The 16,157-nt window shown below is 36.8% G+C and overlaps 1 protein-coding gene across 1 annotated transcript in view; it reads left to right on the plus strand.

Annotated features, from left to right (window-relative positions):
• The first annotated feature begins 545 nt into the window (after positions 1–545).
• Positions 546–16,157, plus strand: part of LOC108105231 (disintegrin and metalloproteinase domain-containing protein 12) — a 33,637-nt gene continuing 18,025 nt past the window's right edge. Inside the window, 1 exon segment of the mRNA XM_017211699.2 lies at positions 546–1,336. Coding sequence (XP_017067188.2) covers positions 1,219–1,336 — 118 coding nt within the window. The 5' untranslated portion in view covers positions 546–1,218.

Consider the following 16,157-nt stretch of genomic DNA (forward strand, 5'->3'; position numbering starts at 1 on the left):
AATCGAGTTTCTATATACAAACAAATATACACACTACATATATACAGAAATGTGACCAACTTTACAAAAGGACTATTGCTAGCCACCTTTTGTCTCCATTATTTTCTGGCCCAAGAGAAGCCACACTTTTTCTGGGTATCGATTGCTATCGGGTGAGTATCCCAGCTTTGTCAGGATTGTGTCTGTGCTATGTCTGGGATGCGTAATCGCAAACTGTTATAATATCGTCATGTTAATATAGAAGTATTTTACCTTAACATTTTGAAAATATGTTACTTAACATATGTACTGTTTTAAACAGCAGGAATGTTACTGCTATTGTTATATTTTACAATTAATGTTGAAAGACGTTTACAGCTGCCATTTCTGCCACTGTTAAAAGATTTAATGTTAACATTTCCGCTCAGTGTTCATAACATTTTCGGTGTGACCGCCCGTAAGTGAAGCAAAAATAGACAGCTGAAATGATTACATTGTCTCTGCGAGTCTGGTCTCTCGTATACGTATGTAACGTATGTTTGTATATAGAGACCCGATTTTACATAGAAACGCGATTCAAAACAAAATCGGGCAGCGAACGGTAACGTCGCGGTCGCTCTGCTGTCTGCGCGTGTGTGTTTGTGCGGGTGTGTGTGAAGATTGTGTCAAAGCAAATTGAATTAAGTTCCCGAAAATAAAATACAGCTAAACTGCCGCTGATGATAGTGCCCACTTTTGAATAAATAAAATTATGCTGAATTTAAGATTGTGAATGGGCGAAAGTAGCGCCTGCATATTAGAAAATACCAATAGGAAGGCCAAAAGTTCTGCAAAGCACAGAAAAGCGAGTGAGAGCGGGGCGCAAAAAGAGAAAGAGAGGCCCAACAACAGATAGCAAAACAGAACACCAAAGTCGTTCGCATCTGAGAGTAATTTCTGCCAGTGAATGTTTTAGCTCTTGATCAACGCGCGTTTTTTTTTTGTTTCTCCTCAAAAATCCAGTTATTTTCGAATGGTGCCTGAGAGTTTTCAAAAACATCCATCCCGTTTTTAATAAACCCCTCCGGCCTAATAAAATTATCTCAAAATTAAAAGATGCAGCAGGAAGTGTGATGTCACCACATTGGCCCCGCGGCAACAACAAGTTATACTATCGCCAGCAAAACAGCAAATATCGCCCTACATCCACAACAACAACAGCATTAACAACAAAGTCAGCTATATTGCAACGATCCGAAGATGTTGCGCTTGCATTTGTCTTTGCTACCGCTGCTGCTGCTCAACACATGCTTTCATCAACACATTTTCCAGCCGGCGGAAGCGACGGCGTTCCATCAGTCAGGAGAAAAGCCAAAAGGTGAGTCCGCGGAAAAGTCCTGGGGAAGACTGTTTACCCAAACACCCTTGTTGGTTCCCACTACTCTACAGGTGCAAACAACCAACATTGCCTTTTTAATGGTTTATGAATTTCACTTTTTTGGCCTTAAAGTTAAATCATTTTTTTAAGGAAAAGTTAAATAATAATAACGTTAATAAAAAAAAAAACAATTCGAATTCGATGTTTGGCAGATGAGGGTTTTAAAAAAGATAGCACATTTCATAAACACAATTCTAAAATATTAACAGATGTTTCCAAAAGCATTTGTGCAACCTCAAACACTCATATTTAACGTATCATATACCCTTTAATTACTAGTGCAACATTCTATATTTTCTGTTTCACAAATTTTTAAAGGTATCTAACCCCCAGATAATAAAATATTTCCCAGATTCACTCACTTAGTAATGATAGGGTAAAACCAACTCCAGTCAATATTCTTTGCTGCTCTCGAATCGAGTATGTGGCCTAATCAAGTTCAGCTAACAAACGCGCACTACAGTGGTTAAAAAAGCTCAGCAAAAGAATTGTCACAAATTTGGGTAAAAGAGATAATAAATTAAGCAAGTGTTGGTGGCACAAATAAAATGAGGAAATTAGTTAGATAAACTACCAGTTTGTGATTCATTCAGGGGTTGGGCTACTTCCAAATTAAAACAAATAAAAGCAATGGTCATTAAAATTATATTAAATAAAAACTAATGGCATTCCTATGTTTCATTTTAATGCAAATAATATTAAATATTTCTTATTTGTTATTTATAATAGCATTTTGTTTACTCACGTGTTACCTGAGTTAAAATCAGATAGTAAAGTTTTCTGTGGTTACTACTCGTAAGTTTTCTGAGAACTGTCGTGTTTATTGCCGTAAATCACATTTAGCAATTATCTTATTGACATATAAACAAGATAATTAAAGGCTTAAAAGCCATTACTAAAGTGAAAATAATTTCGTGCTACTTTATCAACTGATTGTCCTTTAATACCTAACCACTGTACTAACTCTTGTTGCCCCGACATGCCCTTCTCGCTTTTGTCAAACACTCGCCCATCTGAACAACCTTGAAAAACCGGCTTCTATTTTGTTGATATTGTCGGTGGCTTGGCTACTACTTCGACAAAATTCTCGCTGCAGTGCCTCCGGATTGCGACAGGCACAAATAGAGAGATAGATATATACCCACCCAAAAATGCCCACCTCGTACCCTGTGGGCCACTTGCCACTTGGTTATCTGTAGAGTGGCTTTCGCTTTGTTTTGCTCGTTTGGGATGAGTGCCATCTCCGGGGTGTTTGGCTATTGGCAGGTTGGACGTTTAGCTTATCTGAGTGTCGCTTTTATCAAAATCTCACGTAGTTTTGAGATAGAGAAGGCACTTATAGGACAGCACTTTCCATGCAAATTCACTGATTACCGTCACTCACGTAGCATTTAATTTACAAAACCCAAATGATTCGTTTGGCCCTTGCCACAAAAAGTACAAAAATACAAAGCAAAAAATCAACTCCAAAAGTAAAAAAAATCGATTTTAAATGCAGTGGCGTGCTTTACTTTTACTCTCATGTGGCAGATTTATCTGTCAGGTAAAAACTTTCTTCTTCAACTTTTTCCTTTTCCTCCATACAAAAACGCCTCTTTTGTGGGTCACAAATTGTTCCAGCGCTTCTTGTAATGTTTAATCTTTTTTCGTTTCCATTCCATGAATGTATTTACTTTTTACGTATATTTTCATTGTCATCAATTCTGGCCTGAAAAGGTCAGCGCCTTAAGCGCGCATACTCGAACCTCCATTCTGGCCAAGACTACACTTCTTTTGGCAACTCGTTTTCTTGTTTGCGGTTAGGCTGTTGCCATTGTTCGATTTTATGTTGCCAACTGCTGGCGTTTTCTTAACAATTTTTATGTCATTTGCGCAATTATATGGCAAAACAGCAACCTCAGCCACAGTCCGAAATGGTCGAAAGTAAGCGGTTGAGTGAGGTAAGACTCGTTACTCAAAATTGAGTAGGAGGTTCACTAGATAATTATCTCGAAAAAAATGTAATTAAGTGTTTTTAGCTCTAAGGAACATTAAATTATTATTTTTGTTTGGTTTATGTAGCAATCATCTGTTTGTTATTATACTTAATCTGTAATTATATATATTTCCTGTTCACTTTTATGTTTTTTAATATAATTCCCATGCCTTTCCTTAATATTCTTGAGGCACCAAGACATTATCAGACACGCCCCCGAGGCAGATAGTCTGGTTTGCTTTCTTTATCACGCCCTTTGTTTACCCAAGTTGAACAACTTACCATTATCTTTATCACGAGCAAAAGGCCAGACTGGCGGATCATTAATATGCGGCATTGTTGATGTCTTAAATGGGCTTGGCTTAGAGCGTGGGAGCCGAATAAACTTGGTCAGAAACCAGTATGTGACACTGCAGCAAAATGCAATAGCCTACACGGTTTTTACCTTTCTAAATTACATTTTAACTATGTGCTCAACCGACTGATCATCAGAATGATCGACTTAATTGAGGCTCGACTCAATTTACAATTTACAGCATTTTCAGAACTTAACTTGGACACCAAGCTTCTCTTGATTGAGTCAGGTCAAAAGAATTTAAATGGTTTGAGCTTCTCCGATATATGTAGTTCTTCATTCTCGGCCTCTCTGATTCTCCAATTCTCTCATTCTCAACTTACAACGGAAGCCTCTGAGCATGCATATATTAGTAGTCTTTCTCCTGGCCCGAGACTTTGAATTGAACGACATTTGCATAAATTGCGTCGCCTCATGGAACGTGTTTTGAGAGCTTGACAAAGGGGTATGTAGACTAGACTCCAGGAAATCTACTTTAAGACCAAGCTGGAGGAGAGGTTACCCCGCAGCAATTAAGAAATAATAGATGAATGAGGCAAACTGTCAATATAGTCGAGCAGATGGGGCACACAAAATGAAAGAACAGAGAACATTTCTTGTGACAAATTTTATGGAGATTTTATTTCGCCTAAAAGCATTCATTCAATAAGTAAAGGTTTTCCTTTTATTTAGCTTTCTTTGTTAAGAATAAACTGCTTTAATGTCACAAAGATATCCAAATTGTTCGAAACTAAACGAACTATATTTGTTATCCCCTTAATAACTTATAAATAAATCGATAAAAATGGATTTGCCTTGAATTGAGTGGGTCATTACTATATAATTGTGGCAAAAAGAAGACACGTGCACCGTGGCGGGCTCGCTGAATCACTTTTGACCTGGCCACGTGCCTGGGATTCCCCACGATTATCAGCCCAAAGTGAGGGGTTGCAAGTTACGTGTGTGATCATTGCCATGCGGAGATTAAGCCTAAATTAAAGTTGGTTTAATTGCACCACAAAAACGCAAGGGAGGGTGCAGGGTAAAAGTTTTGTATTTACCACTCTCGAAACAAAAACTGAAACAAAGTCACTTTTAGAGGGCAACTCATGTTATTTATGACTCTATTTCCCTAACTTAACCAAGGGTGAGTTTTCCAGACAAACCCCCTTTTAGGAAAAGTAATGCGGCCTTCTGCATTAGTCATCCAAAGTGGTAGAGAGTTGGTAAGAGCAATCACATTCGTGTTTGGCACCCTGTACAGCAAGGCCAGTAAGGAAAGAATGCCCCAAGAAAGCACTTGAAAAACTTTGTTTATACCAACAGCCAAAGGAAATCACGTTTGTTTGCAGCAGCAGCAGCAATTTCCTCTAAACAGGCAGCCAAACAAATAACAAAGAAATGCCTGCCGTGGGAGATGAAATGCAGTGAGGTTACACAGAGAAAATACTATACTATTATAATTATACTATACATTATTGGAAAGTTAGGTTACTTAATGGCCTAGCATATTTAGGTGGTTTAAGAATTGGTTTTTTAGAGAGCCCATTTGGCTCCAAGTGACCTTGTTACCACCTTCATTGCTTTCATCGTTACCTTTTGCCTTTCCTTTTTTAACACAGTCATTATTTTTTCTCAGTGCACTCCGTCAGGCATCAATTGTGGCTGGGTGCTGTTATTGTTGTTGTGCAATGCCAATGCAACGCTTGATTGGGAATTTTAAGACGGGGGGCTATAATGGAAAGGGGGGCTACAATGGAAATGGTGGGGTAGTCGGGTATGATGTAGAACGGGATTGCAGGGCAAGGCTGAGGTGAAGAAGAGCTGGCACAAGGTAAGCCCTCTCGATGATTAATCAAAATAAAAGAGCCGAGGGAAGCCGAGCTGGGAGATTCGAGCGGTTCATAGAACCGCAGTGAAAGGCCAAATGCAATCAAGTGAATAAATAATCATAAAAACGGAGGACATACCCGAGCTTGGGCATCTTAATGGAAAATAGCACTCTAGAGCAGCTCATTCTCTTTTGGTTTTGGTTAATTTATGCATAGAGCCATTGGGATTTTTGCTGTGCACTGACTAGCATCAGTAATGGGATGCGGCAGCAACAGCGGCGTCACAAAATATTCGCAACGGAAATGCGACAACACGCTACAGTGAATCCGGGAGCGAGCTGGATAGGTGCACTTAGGAAAACTAAAACATGTTTTTATCAACTCAAAAAAAATCAGAAAATCTCCCAAATTCACTTAAACTAAATATACACATTTAAGCTTTTATTGTGGTTTTAAAGAAATCTGAATATGAATTTTTTGAAATATAATTCCCATAATTTTATCAGATATCTTTCGGGAATCTTATTAATATTTTCTAAATTCTGAACATATATTTTTCAAACCCCTTTTTTTGGAAATTAAAGAACTTAAATATTAAACAGAAATGTCAATTTTTCTTGGCATTGCTTTCCGTTGAAACATTTATATGTTTTTTCTCAGTGGCAAGAAGAAACCTCTTCCTGGTTATGGTCACTGATTCGGATTTGGGTTCGTTTCGTGCCTGGACAGTTGCTAATTCACCTTTATTGTGACTCATTTGGGCACTTTTTGACTGTTGCTGTTGCAGTTGCATTTGCAAATTGCAGTTTTTCAGTTTTTGCAATTCAACGCACTGCAAATCACTCATGCACATCAGTCTGTCTCTTTTTCGCTATCTAAACCCATCTCTTTCTGGAATTGCGTAGGTGTGTGTGCATGAGTGTGTGTGTTTGAGTTCTGTGCTTATTTTGAAAACTAAACAGACGGCGGAAGAAATGTGGCGACATCCCATACAATGATGACGTAGCGCTTTTTAGGGTCACTGAACTGTAAAACACCCGATTTCTGTTTACGTTCTCGTTTTTTCATGTTTTTTTTTTTTACAAAAGTTTGTACAAGTTGTTGGTTAACGCAGCTTTGTAGCTGCCCTCTGTAAATATAATTTCATTGTTTGCTTTCCAGTCTGTAGTGGGTTATTTTTGGAAGCTTTTCACTATTATAAATTAGTTTTAGGAACAATAAAAGTGGCCTTTTTTAGAAGTGTTAAAACTGTAAAAAATATTAAAGTTTTCCTAAGCCTTATCTCTGCTTATCTTCAGCCTTTTCTTAACAAATTATTTAATATATAAATTAGGCAACAAGTGAGTAACTGCAGTGACTCATTTTCAAGTCAATAAACCCAACCAACATCTTTTTATTTCCTTGCCTTTATAGCCAGCCCCATTAAAATTGTGTTAGGTCAGGGAAAATGTTGTCACATTATGCTCCCAATATGCTAAATGCTTGAGGTAAACCTCAAAAAAGCTAGACACTAGAGGCTCATGTAAACAAAACGAAAAACAAATATATGTATATAAAAAAAACTAAACCAAAACTTCGACCCATAAACACCGAAAAGGAAAAACAGCGCCAGTCGCTGGCTAATTGAATTAACATGCCGGCGCTAATATCTAGTGGGTTTTCCCTCTCCTCTCTCTGTCGATTTTATTTTTATATCTCATGAGATTTTGTGTTACACTTTTGGAGGCTGGATGGATACAACTTTTATTTCGTTTAAATTTTATCCAAGAATTTCCACCGAGTAGTTCAGTTCTCAACGGTTTATCGAGCCGAGCGATAAGCAGATGGCGATGTCTCCGCTGAGCTACTTACTTACTTGCTTACTTTGGTATACGAGTGCATATTGAGAGCTGTGGCAACGAACCATAAAGTAGACACCCGACGGTCAAGAGTTTGGGGGAGGGGATGGCCGGGAAAGTATCTCCACGCGAAGAGCTCAGCAGACAAAGCCCAAAGATTAGGGCAACCAGCTACTCTCCTCCAGCTGAGTGGATTCCATTGTTCGCGGGCGTTAATTAATAAATGTGAAAAACAAAGAGAGGAGCTCAAAAGAAGGCGGAAAAATAAGACAGTGGCAGCTGGGAAATGCTAATCATTATTATATAATATTGCCGAATATTGAAATAACATTTTTTTTGGAATTGCAAGATAATACTATATTTGGGTTTTTGGGTAACTAAGAAGTGGTGTCATTCACATTTTTGTGGTTTTCAAGTGATTATTATGTACTATCATTTATTTCCGTTTTTGCTGAAAAAAGTTCTCTAGAATACACCAGAATTTCGGTTATTTGGAGCTTTTTATGATGAGACATTCTTTGAAATCTTAAATTTCTGAATAACTAATGAAATATGAATCAGAAATATTATAATATATATTATGATCCAGGGAAATACATAAATGGACAGTGTTTGTATGTTTTTGTAAGAAAATGTTTTTCTATGTACATTTCCTTGCTCTTTTGAAGTATTTTGCAAGTAAAAAGCAATCGTTTTACCTTATTACCTAAGATCCAGTTGCACTTGACACGTGCCTTAACATCTTCTTTGTCGGTATGCACTCATTAACTGACATTAGTTAATGGCTGTTATGCAAAGCCTTAAGTTAAAGTCAAAACGAAAGTTATTTTAGCTTCCACTATCTGAGTGCTATTTTATCGAGGGTAATTTTCCCTGGAGTTCGTCCACATCATACCCGGAATTCGTGCAATAAAACTTTATTTTATTAAAGCTCCCTTCAACGCACACAATGTATCCGCCGGATGTACATATGTACGTACTTGGATGTACGTATCTGCTACTTACAAAGCACTTGGCAAGCTGATAAAATACTATTTAACATCAAGGGAACGCAGTTATATAAATTGTTCTTGTGGAATATTTATAGGCAATAAGGTCGATTACTTATATGCGTTCGGCATGGAAAATCAATGAGTGTTAGATGTTAAAGGGAAAGTCGACTATTGTTTCTGGTCTATTAGGCAGCAAATGGAAAGTTGCTCTTGGTATTTGGTGTGGAGTATTAAAAAATAATGTAATGGCTGAAAAAGTGAAAAACTTTGGAAAATATTAAGCTATTAGATAGAGCAGGGTTTCTCTTTGGATATTTCAAAGGTTTAAATTTAAGGTTTGCTATATTATTTCTTTATAAAATAAGAATAATATTTGTATTGATAGTATTGATTTAATAGTATATTATTCGTCCTTGTAGAAGCAACCTTGCTTTTTGCACTCCATTAATAATTCCTCACCAGACATGATAGTTCCCATTGTATCCTTGCCACACCATTCCCCTACACTTGCACCCACACATGACTCATTTGACTTAACACCTATACAATGGGCTCTCGCACCTTGAGCACGCTACGTTATTGTGGCTAACCCCACTAACTTAGATACATTTCAAGTTTTTAATAAATACAAAGGTGCACGTGCACTGAGTCAACTTGGCATAGGAAAAACTATGATTCACACCGTGTTTTGGGGGGACACATCAGAGCCCTTTGTATTGTTTTGTTTTTTTTTTTTTTTGTATTTATTATTTAATGGCTCGACGACTGTTACTGACATTTGATTGGTCGCGGTGGCAATTAATGCCGGATTACGTAAAATGCCAATTAAGCTTTGCAATTTCATCAACTTCTCGTTGTGTGTAACTAAAGAGATGTAGAGCATGTCCATTGCTAAGACTTCTCCTCGGCTTTCAGTTCAGACTGAGCCGCTCCAATTTCCTGCCTCGAGTTGCTCCAAATTCACAAATTGCATCGATAACGAATCGTAAAGAAATCTGCAGCCACGACAAGCTGTCTCGTCCCCTTCAATCGGTATATGAATATACACCCGTACATATTGCTGAATTCTGATCAGCCAAAACTGTCTGGGTTCCCCTCGATTATTTGTTATTTTGTGCATAATTGCTGGCAGGAAATTTTGTTAGTTTGGCAGATTTAACGGTAGACAAATTGTCAATTCAGTTGGCAGTCGAACAAGCAAACATGGTGCCACCACAATGTTTGTTCTCTGGATTGAGGGCTTGTCTTTGTAAAGTTGGTTAAGCAAATGATAGAAATATATATAAGTATATATATATATATATATATCTTAATCTAGTATCACTTAAATAAATATCATAAAATTTAAATAAACTGAAACAGCTGCAAATATCTAAAAATTTTGGGGAATCCTTTTAATTTAAACCTTACTTACAACAAAAGTAGAAATGCTTAACTCGTAGGACAGACCATTATTATTTTTCATGACATTTTGTGATTCAGAAAAAAAAACCAAATCATTTCAAGCAATGTGAATAAATTATCATAAGATTTTCCATCAACAAATTCTTTAAATGATTCATAAATTTCAATTGAAGGCAATGATAAGTCATTTAATATCAATACCAATATTTTCCAATAGACTGTCTCTGACTACTTAGTCTACTTGGGCATTTTTATGAATCTATATAGAGATATATCTGTTAGATATATTTTTGAAGATGCATTTTGTAAAAGCATGATGATTATTTTGATAATCTATATGCTAGTTAGTTGGTAATACTTTTCATTCACTATTATTACCTCAAGTATCTTCAAGATACTATATCTTTTATGTTTAAAGTTTATCTGTAACCTACAAACATCAGAACTGTAAATTCAAGCTTCTCGCTTGGTATGTGGGGCAAACTTCCTGTCTTGCAAGTGCGGTAAATAAGCTTAATTCGATCAAATTCCTCCGACAACGATAATCACTTTAATTACACTCTAGAACAAGGCATCAGTTACAGGCTTGGAACGCGGCTAAAGTATCTGAGAAATGCGTGTAGGATCGTAGATTTATATATGTAGATGCAAATTGCGTGCTGCTGTTGACAAATCAAGCTTAGACTGACGGATACAATTGTGCGCAGCATGAAATCTAATAAACAGCATCAGAGAATTGCTCAACTCAATTGGGTCAACGAGGTGACGCGAGGGCTTCTTTTCCACACGGCCCGCCCCCCCAGGGCTCATTGACAAAGATTTATCGGGGTAAATAATTGGCCAAGCTTCTACATATATTCGTATCTATATCTATCTGTACCTCATCTCATTCCTAGGGCAGAGTGTCTCATCTTCTCATTAGCATGACAGCGAATGCCTCGCTTCGTAGAACTCGCTGATGATTCATCATTTCGTATAAAAATTCTGGCAAAAAGAAAAAAAGAATATTTTTACAGGCCAAACTGGTCAGTCCAGTTTCAAGAGAAAATTCATTTAAAATATGCTTTTATATATCATTTTGCAAAGGCGCCACTGTCTCAAGTGATCGTGAATGCTCTCCCGACTTTTGGCGAGATTAATTAAGCCCGAAGAAATAAGGTTAACCCAATTAGCTTCAATTACCTCTGAGGGAAAGATGCATATACATATGTTCGACCCTCGGACACAAGTCATCGCAAGAACTTTTTTAGATCACTTCCGTCTCTACGAATGTAATGGTCATGCGATTTTCAATAGATCTTTGAAAGCTTTTTTCAGGGTTTTCCACTCGTCATGCTTTTTGGCTGGCCACTTTCGTCAGTCATCAGCGAAAAAGAAAGTTTCATTGATTCGTAGTATTACATTTTCACGCCTTTGTGCTTAGATTTCACTTTTACGATTTGTTTAGTACATCCCAAAAATAGCTTAATTGGTGAAGATTTTCTTGCGTTCGCCGTTTGCCGTTTGTCCGACCTACTTGTGATACGATTTCTGGAACATTTGTCCGTGGTCTCGAGGGGAAAATGTTTTGGATACTTGATATGGTTAAATGTTTTTGGGTATTTGATATTTTTTGGACAGTGGCCTTGATTGTTTTGCTTTTTGATTTTCATACTTGAACTGGAGTCTATCGTTTTGGCCTTGACTTCACTCAGTTTAACACTCTCAAGGGAAGGCCTTTCTTTACTTTTTAACGACAATCTACAACCTTTGACGCAGTAGTGGGTATTTAATATAGAAAATGATAAGAGTTATACTGAAAAATATATATAGCAATGTTTTATTGTAAAATGAAACTTGAGTTTAAACAGAATTACTGATTTAAAAACGGTTTTCATATAAATTTATGGCTTAATCATTTTAATATTTAAATATTTTCCAATATATATTCCTTATTAAGGATTATATTCTATGGATTTCCTTTTGAGTTGCTTCAGCAGCAGCTGCTGTTGCAGTTGTGTGTCCTTGTCAATGGTTAATGGTATTCTTGAGGAGATTCTAGGAACTGTAGCTGCCACTGGATATTTATTTTCATGCGGGTCCTGTCCTTTTTCTGTCTTGTTTTTCGTGCGCCCGCAATTAATTTCTTTTGAGATTCTTTGTTATCGATTGCGTCAAAACAAAAACAAGGAACACGAAATGCCTTAAAGGGTGTTAATTTATGCGTCCTTGAGCGATTCCAAGGGGTATAGCCACTTGGCCAGAGAGATAAGAGCAAACCAAACCGGGCCCAGATGCGGATGAAAGTTAAACTTGTAGCAGATAAATATATTTACTACTAAGAATTTCCTTGAGACCAGCTCAAATTTGCTTTTGGGCTGCGTGCTAGTCGTCGTGTTCTAAGCCTTTAATGAGTGTCCTTGGGCGATTTTCCGAGGCGCAGGAGAGGCTACATGGGTTACACGTCCGTGACACATGCCCCACATGACCCATTGTTCTTGTTATTATTCTTGTGAATTTTCCCCTCGTTTTTTTACTTTTTGGTTTTTGTTTTTTCTTTTGCTGTTATTGACGTTGCTGGAAAAGGGGGGAGTGAAATTTGCATATACCAGTTGGTTCAAGGTGTGTTTCGGGCCAAAAAGTGGGTGTTGCTGGGTGTTGGTTGAGGGGCGTGTCTGGATATTTTAGTTTGCAAGTGTTTTCATTTGAGGAATTCTCAGCTTTTATTCGTTGCATTAAACACAAGCTTGCAGCACTTACGACCGCTTCTCAGTTTATTACATTTTCTGCTAAATGAATTCCTCTTTTCAGTAAATTTTTTATAACGCTTTTTATTTCTGTGTCGCGCTTTTAATTTATTACATTTCCTGTGGGAGGCTGCAGACGCCTACCCGACGCCCCCTTTTTGCTCGCTTAATCTTGGTCTTTAATTAATGTTCCGCCTTTTGGTCCTTCAGTCCTTCAGTCTGTTTGTTAATTAAAGCAAACGCATTGCTGTAATTAGCAATTATATGACCGTAAATACAGAGACCCATCAACGGACCAGGACAGATCCAGATCCGGCATTTCTTTTCTTGCAACTCCTGTTGTGACGGACTTCATTGAACCATCCCCAGCAGTCAGAGCAATTAGTTGACTTTCGCAACAAAAAAAAAAAAGAAATAACTTTATATATAAAAGAGCAAATCAATTAAATTCGTTCGCTGAACCCGTTTCGAATGCCTTTTTTGTGGAGCTGTTTGGCCGCCCAACCGGATAAACTCTAATGGAACGAGATGCCCAAACTCATATTTTGTGATGAAGAAAAAAAAAAAAACAGAAAATAAAAATGCCAAGCTAACCACCATCATGACAATTAATTGGCAACAAAATTGGTTAAAGTTGCTTTTCCTATAACCAACAATCACCACTCGCCGAACCTGAATGTTTGCTGACCATATGGATACGAATAAAGTGTGAATTTCACAAATTTTCAGCTGCCTTCTCATAAAACTTTGCCAATTCATAAAAACAGTTTTTTTTATTATTTATTTTATCTGTCTATCAGAGTGTGAAACACAATGGAAACCATATTGAATTGGTTTTTTTTTCGTTGTAAAACTTTTCTATTTATGGCAAGTTTATGGATTTTGCTAAAGAGTTAAATAAATATTTGAAAGTTCACTTGGCAAATTTTGTTAAGGCTTAAATTTTAAGTTTCAAATATACATTTAGAGGTATGTAAATCTATATATTCTGAAGGTCAACTCTCCATGCAATGTCTATACCCATTCGTTTTTCTTTCATCGCGAAAAATAAATAACATCATTAAAATAAATTTGCCTTCATTTTTGTGGCCCGTTCTATTCTTTAATAAAAAAAAATTGTTTGCGCTTTCAATTCGGCAGTGGTTAAACAAGCTCGTGTATCTTTTTTGCTGCCCTATCTGTATATCTGGAATATAGTATATTCCCCTAAATATGTATATATATACAGAGGGTCTGCTGTTGCTCCTGTTGCTTTATTTTGTTTTTTTTTGCAAAGTTAATTGGCAAAATTTTGCGCTTCCCATCGGCGACCGCAAAAACTCAAGTTAACCAAGCGAACGACCTTGAAAAGTTGTCTGTCGTTGTTGGTTGGAAAAGTTTGATGGGAGGTAAAGGTGGTGGTCGGTGGTGAGTGAAAATGGCAAATGTGAAACCCACAGACCGCCCAAACTCGACTCGAAAAATGTTCACCCGAAACCATTTTTCCGCTTTGCGATAAATGGTATCGATTTCACTTGAATGCTAAACAACAACAAGTTGTGGGCTTTAATTGCTGTTGTGACAACAGAGCGGGGCTACACTTTTAAAAAATATGACAGGAATTTAAGAAATTATGTAATACCTAAAAAAAAAAGAATTTTAGGAGGTCTTCTTTAAGAGGGTAACATATACATAATTACTGAAATTATTAATGTCTAACTTTAAAAGCCTGAAAAATTAGTAACATTATTAACAAATATTTATAAAATAATATAGTTTTTGTGTGTCCTTCCCCGCCTATTAAATATTTTCAACCGATTTGTTGTGAACTTGCTTTTCTCACATTTATGGACAAAAATCAAAGGGGGTAAAGGGGGAAATATGAAAACACAGAGAGAGCTGTCTTGACTTTTATGATTTATTTGAAACGCGTGTGCGTTTCGATTTTGACGGATCTTGGGAAAGTTGCAGCCCCTTGATCACGCCTCTAGATGCATTGTCGCGGCGCCGCACAATAAGTGGTTATTAATCATTGTGGCAGACACTGGAATAAGTGCCGTTCTCTGTCTGCCTTCGATACTTAATCCTTTCTTCGCAATGCTAATTTAATCATAATTTTTGTTCTTTGTTCTTGCAGGTAAGCCATAAGACATAAAACTGCACTTCCTGCTCAAAGTCGGCGGCGGATCAGACGAGTGCCGACCCTAGTGACTCACCCACCAACAGATGGTAATCGCCACTTAAACTTGCCCCTTTGGCTTCTGTCTTTTATTTTTTTTGTTTTAAGCCATTAAAAATTTTTCTTCTGTTGCGAATTTTGGGATTTAGATCTAGGGAATTTGTGTCAGCTAACGGGAACACAACCGAAATTAAAATGTCAGAAAAATGAAATTATACAAGCCATATCTAAAATATATAATCTTTTGTTTAGTCAGATGGTGGAAATAATCTTTGAGGTTCTTAACATTCTTTTAGGTAGAGTCATTAAGAACTCTATTATTTTTCTGTATTATAATGAGTAATAGAAATCTACAATTTTAAGTAGTTAAAGGTAATGAGTAAGAGAACAAAGCGTTAAAATGTTATATAGGTTTTTAGAATATGATAAAATTTGTATGTATTTCTAATGAATAATTGTTAATAACTAATAAATCTGTTGGAAGCTTGAAGCCTGAAAAATAGGGCATCTAAAATCAGTGAAATAAAAGTGGCCAAATAATAATAGCGAAATGGTTTTGTGGTCTGAATTGGGTCGTCATCAGCATAATCATTGTTACCACTATTTTTTCCTCTTTGGCTTTCTAGTTTTGTGGTGGTTGTTGTTATTGCAGTTCTTGCCTGTCATTTCGCATTATTGCCTTTTGTTTTGGCCAAACAGCTGTTAGTCATGATATGGCATATGGTTCTTATTTATTTTTTTCTATATATATATCTATATATCTCTCTTTTGTTGGCCAAATCCACCTACACTTTTCCATTTCTCAAAAGAAAAGAAGGTAGATTTATTTTTGGGGTTACCCGTTTTTACCGTCTGCATAAATCTTATCTTTGCGAGTGCCAAATAAACCAAGTTTGGCAGCCAGAAAATCGATAAACAAGTATTGTACTTATGTACCCATAAGATATATATGACTGTAGATATATATACGTATAAGGACATATATAGAAGCAACCTCCAGCTGATTTTTTGTTGGCGTACATTTTTTCTCTCATTTTTACCATCGAACTTTTAGTGGGGGTGACTCTTTATGGAGGAAAGTTTGGCCTTGTGCTGAAGTCTCAGAAGTTCGTTGACTTTATCTTTTATACACTCAATAGGGGAAGACTTGAATAATGTATAATTAGCCGCATGAGTATTATTATTTAGAATTCCAAACTTGTTCAAAGTTTGACTGAATAATATATCAGGATATCCTTTTATGTCCTGCATGAGTAGTTTTTACTTTAAAGTTCTCCTTTTTAATGCATAAGAAATCGCAAACCAAGTTGAATAAATTCAATTCGCCGGTCCCAAATCGGAGAATTTATAAACCAAAAATGGTCAAGGCTAAGCCATGAGTTAATGGTCCAAGCTGTTAGCTAAATGTTAATGAAGTGGAAATATTTGACACAATGCTATGGCCCAAATAAGGAATGACATGTGCTTAGTCTTGGTCAGGCCACAAACTGTTTTGCAACCCC

Source organism: Drosophila eugracilis, unplaced genomic scaffold (genome assembly GCF_018153835.1).
Source record: "Drosophila eugracilis isolate 14026-0451.02 unplaced genomic scaffold, ASM1815383v1 contig_440, whole genome shotgun sequence".
Taxonomy (NCBI): domain Eukaryota; kingdom Metazoa; phylum Arthropoda; class Insecta; order Diptera; family Drosophilidae; genus Drosophila; species Drosophila eugracilis.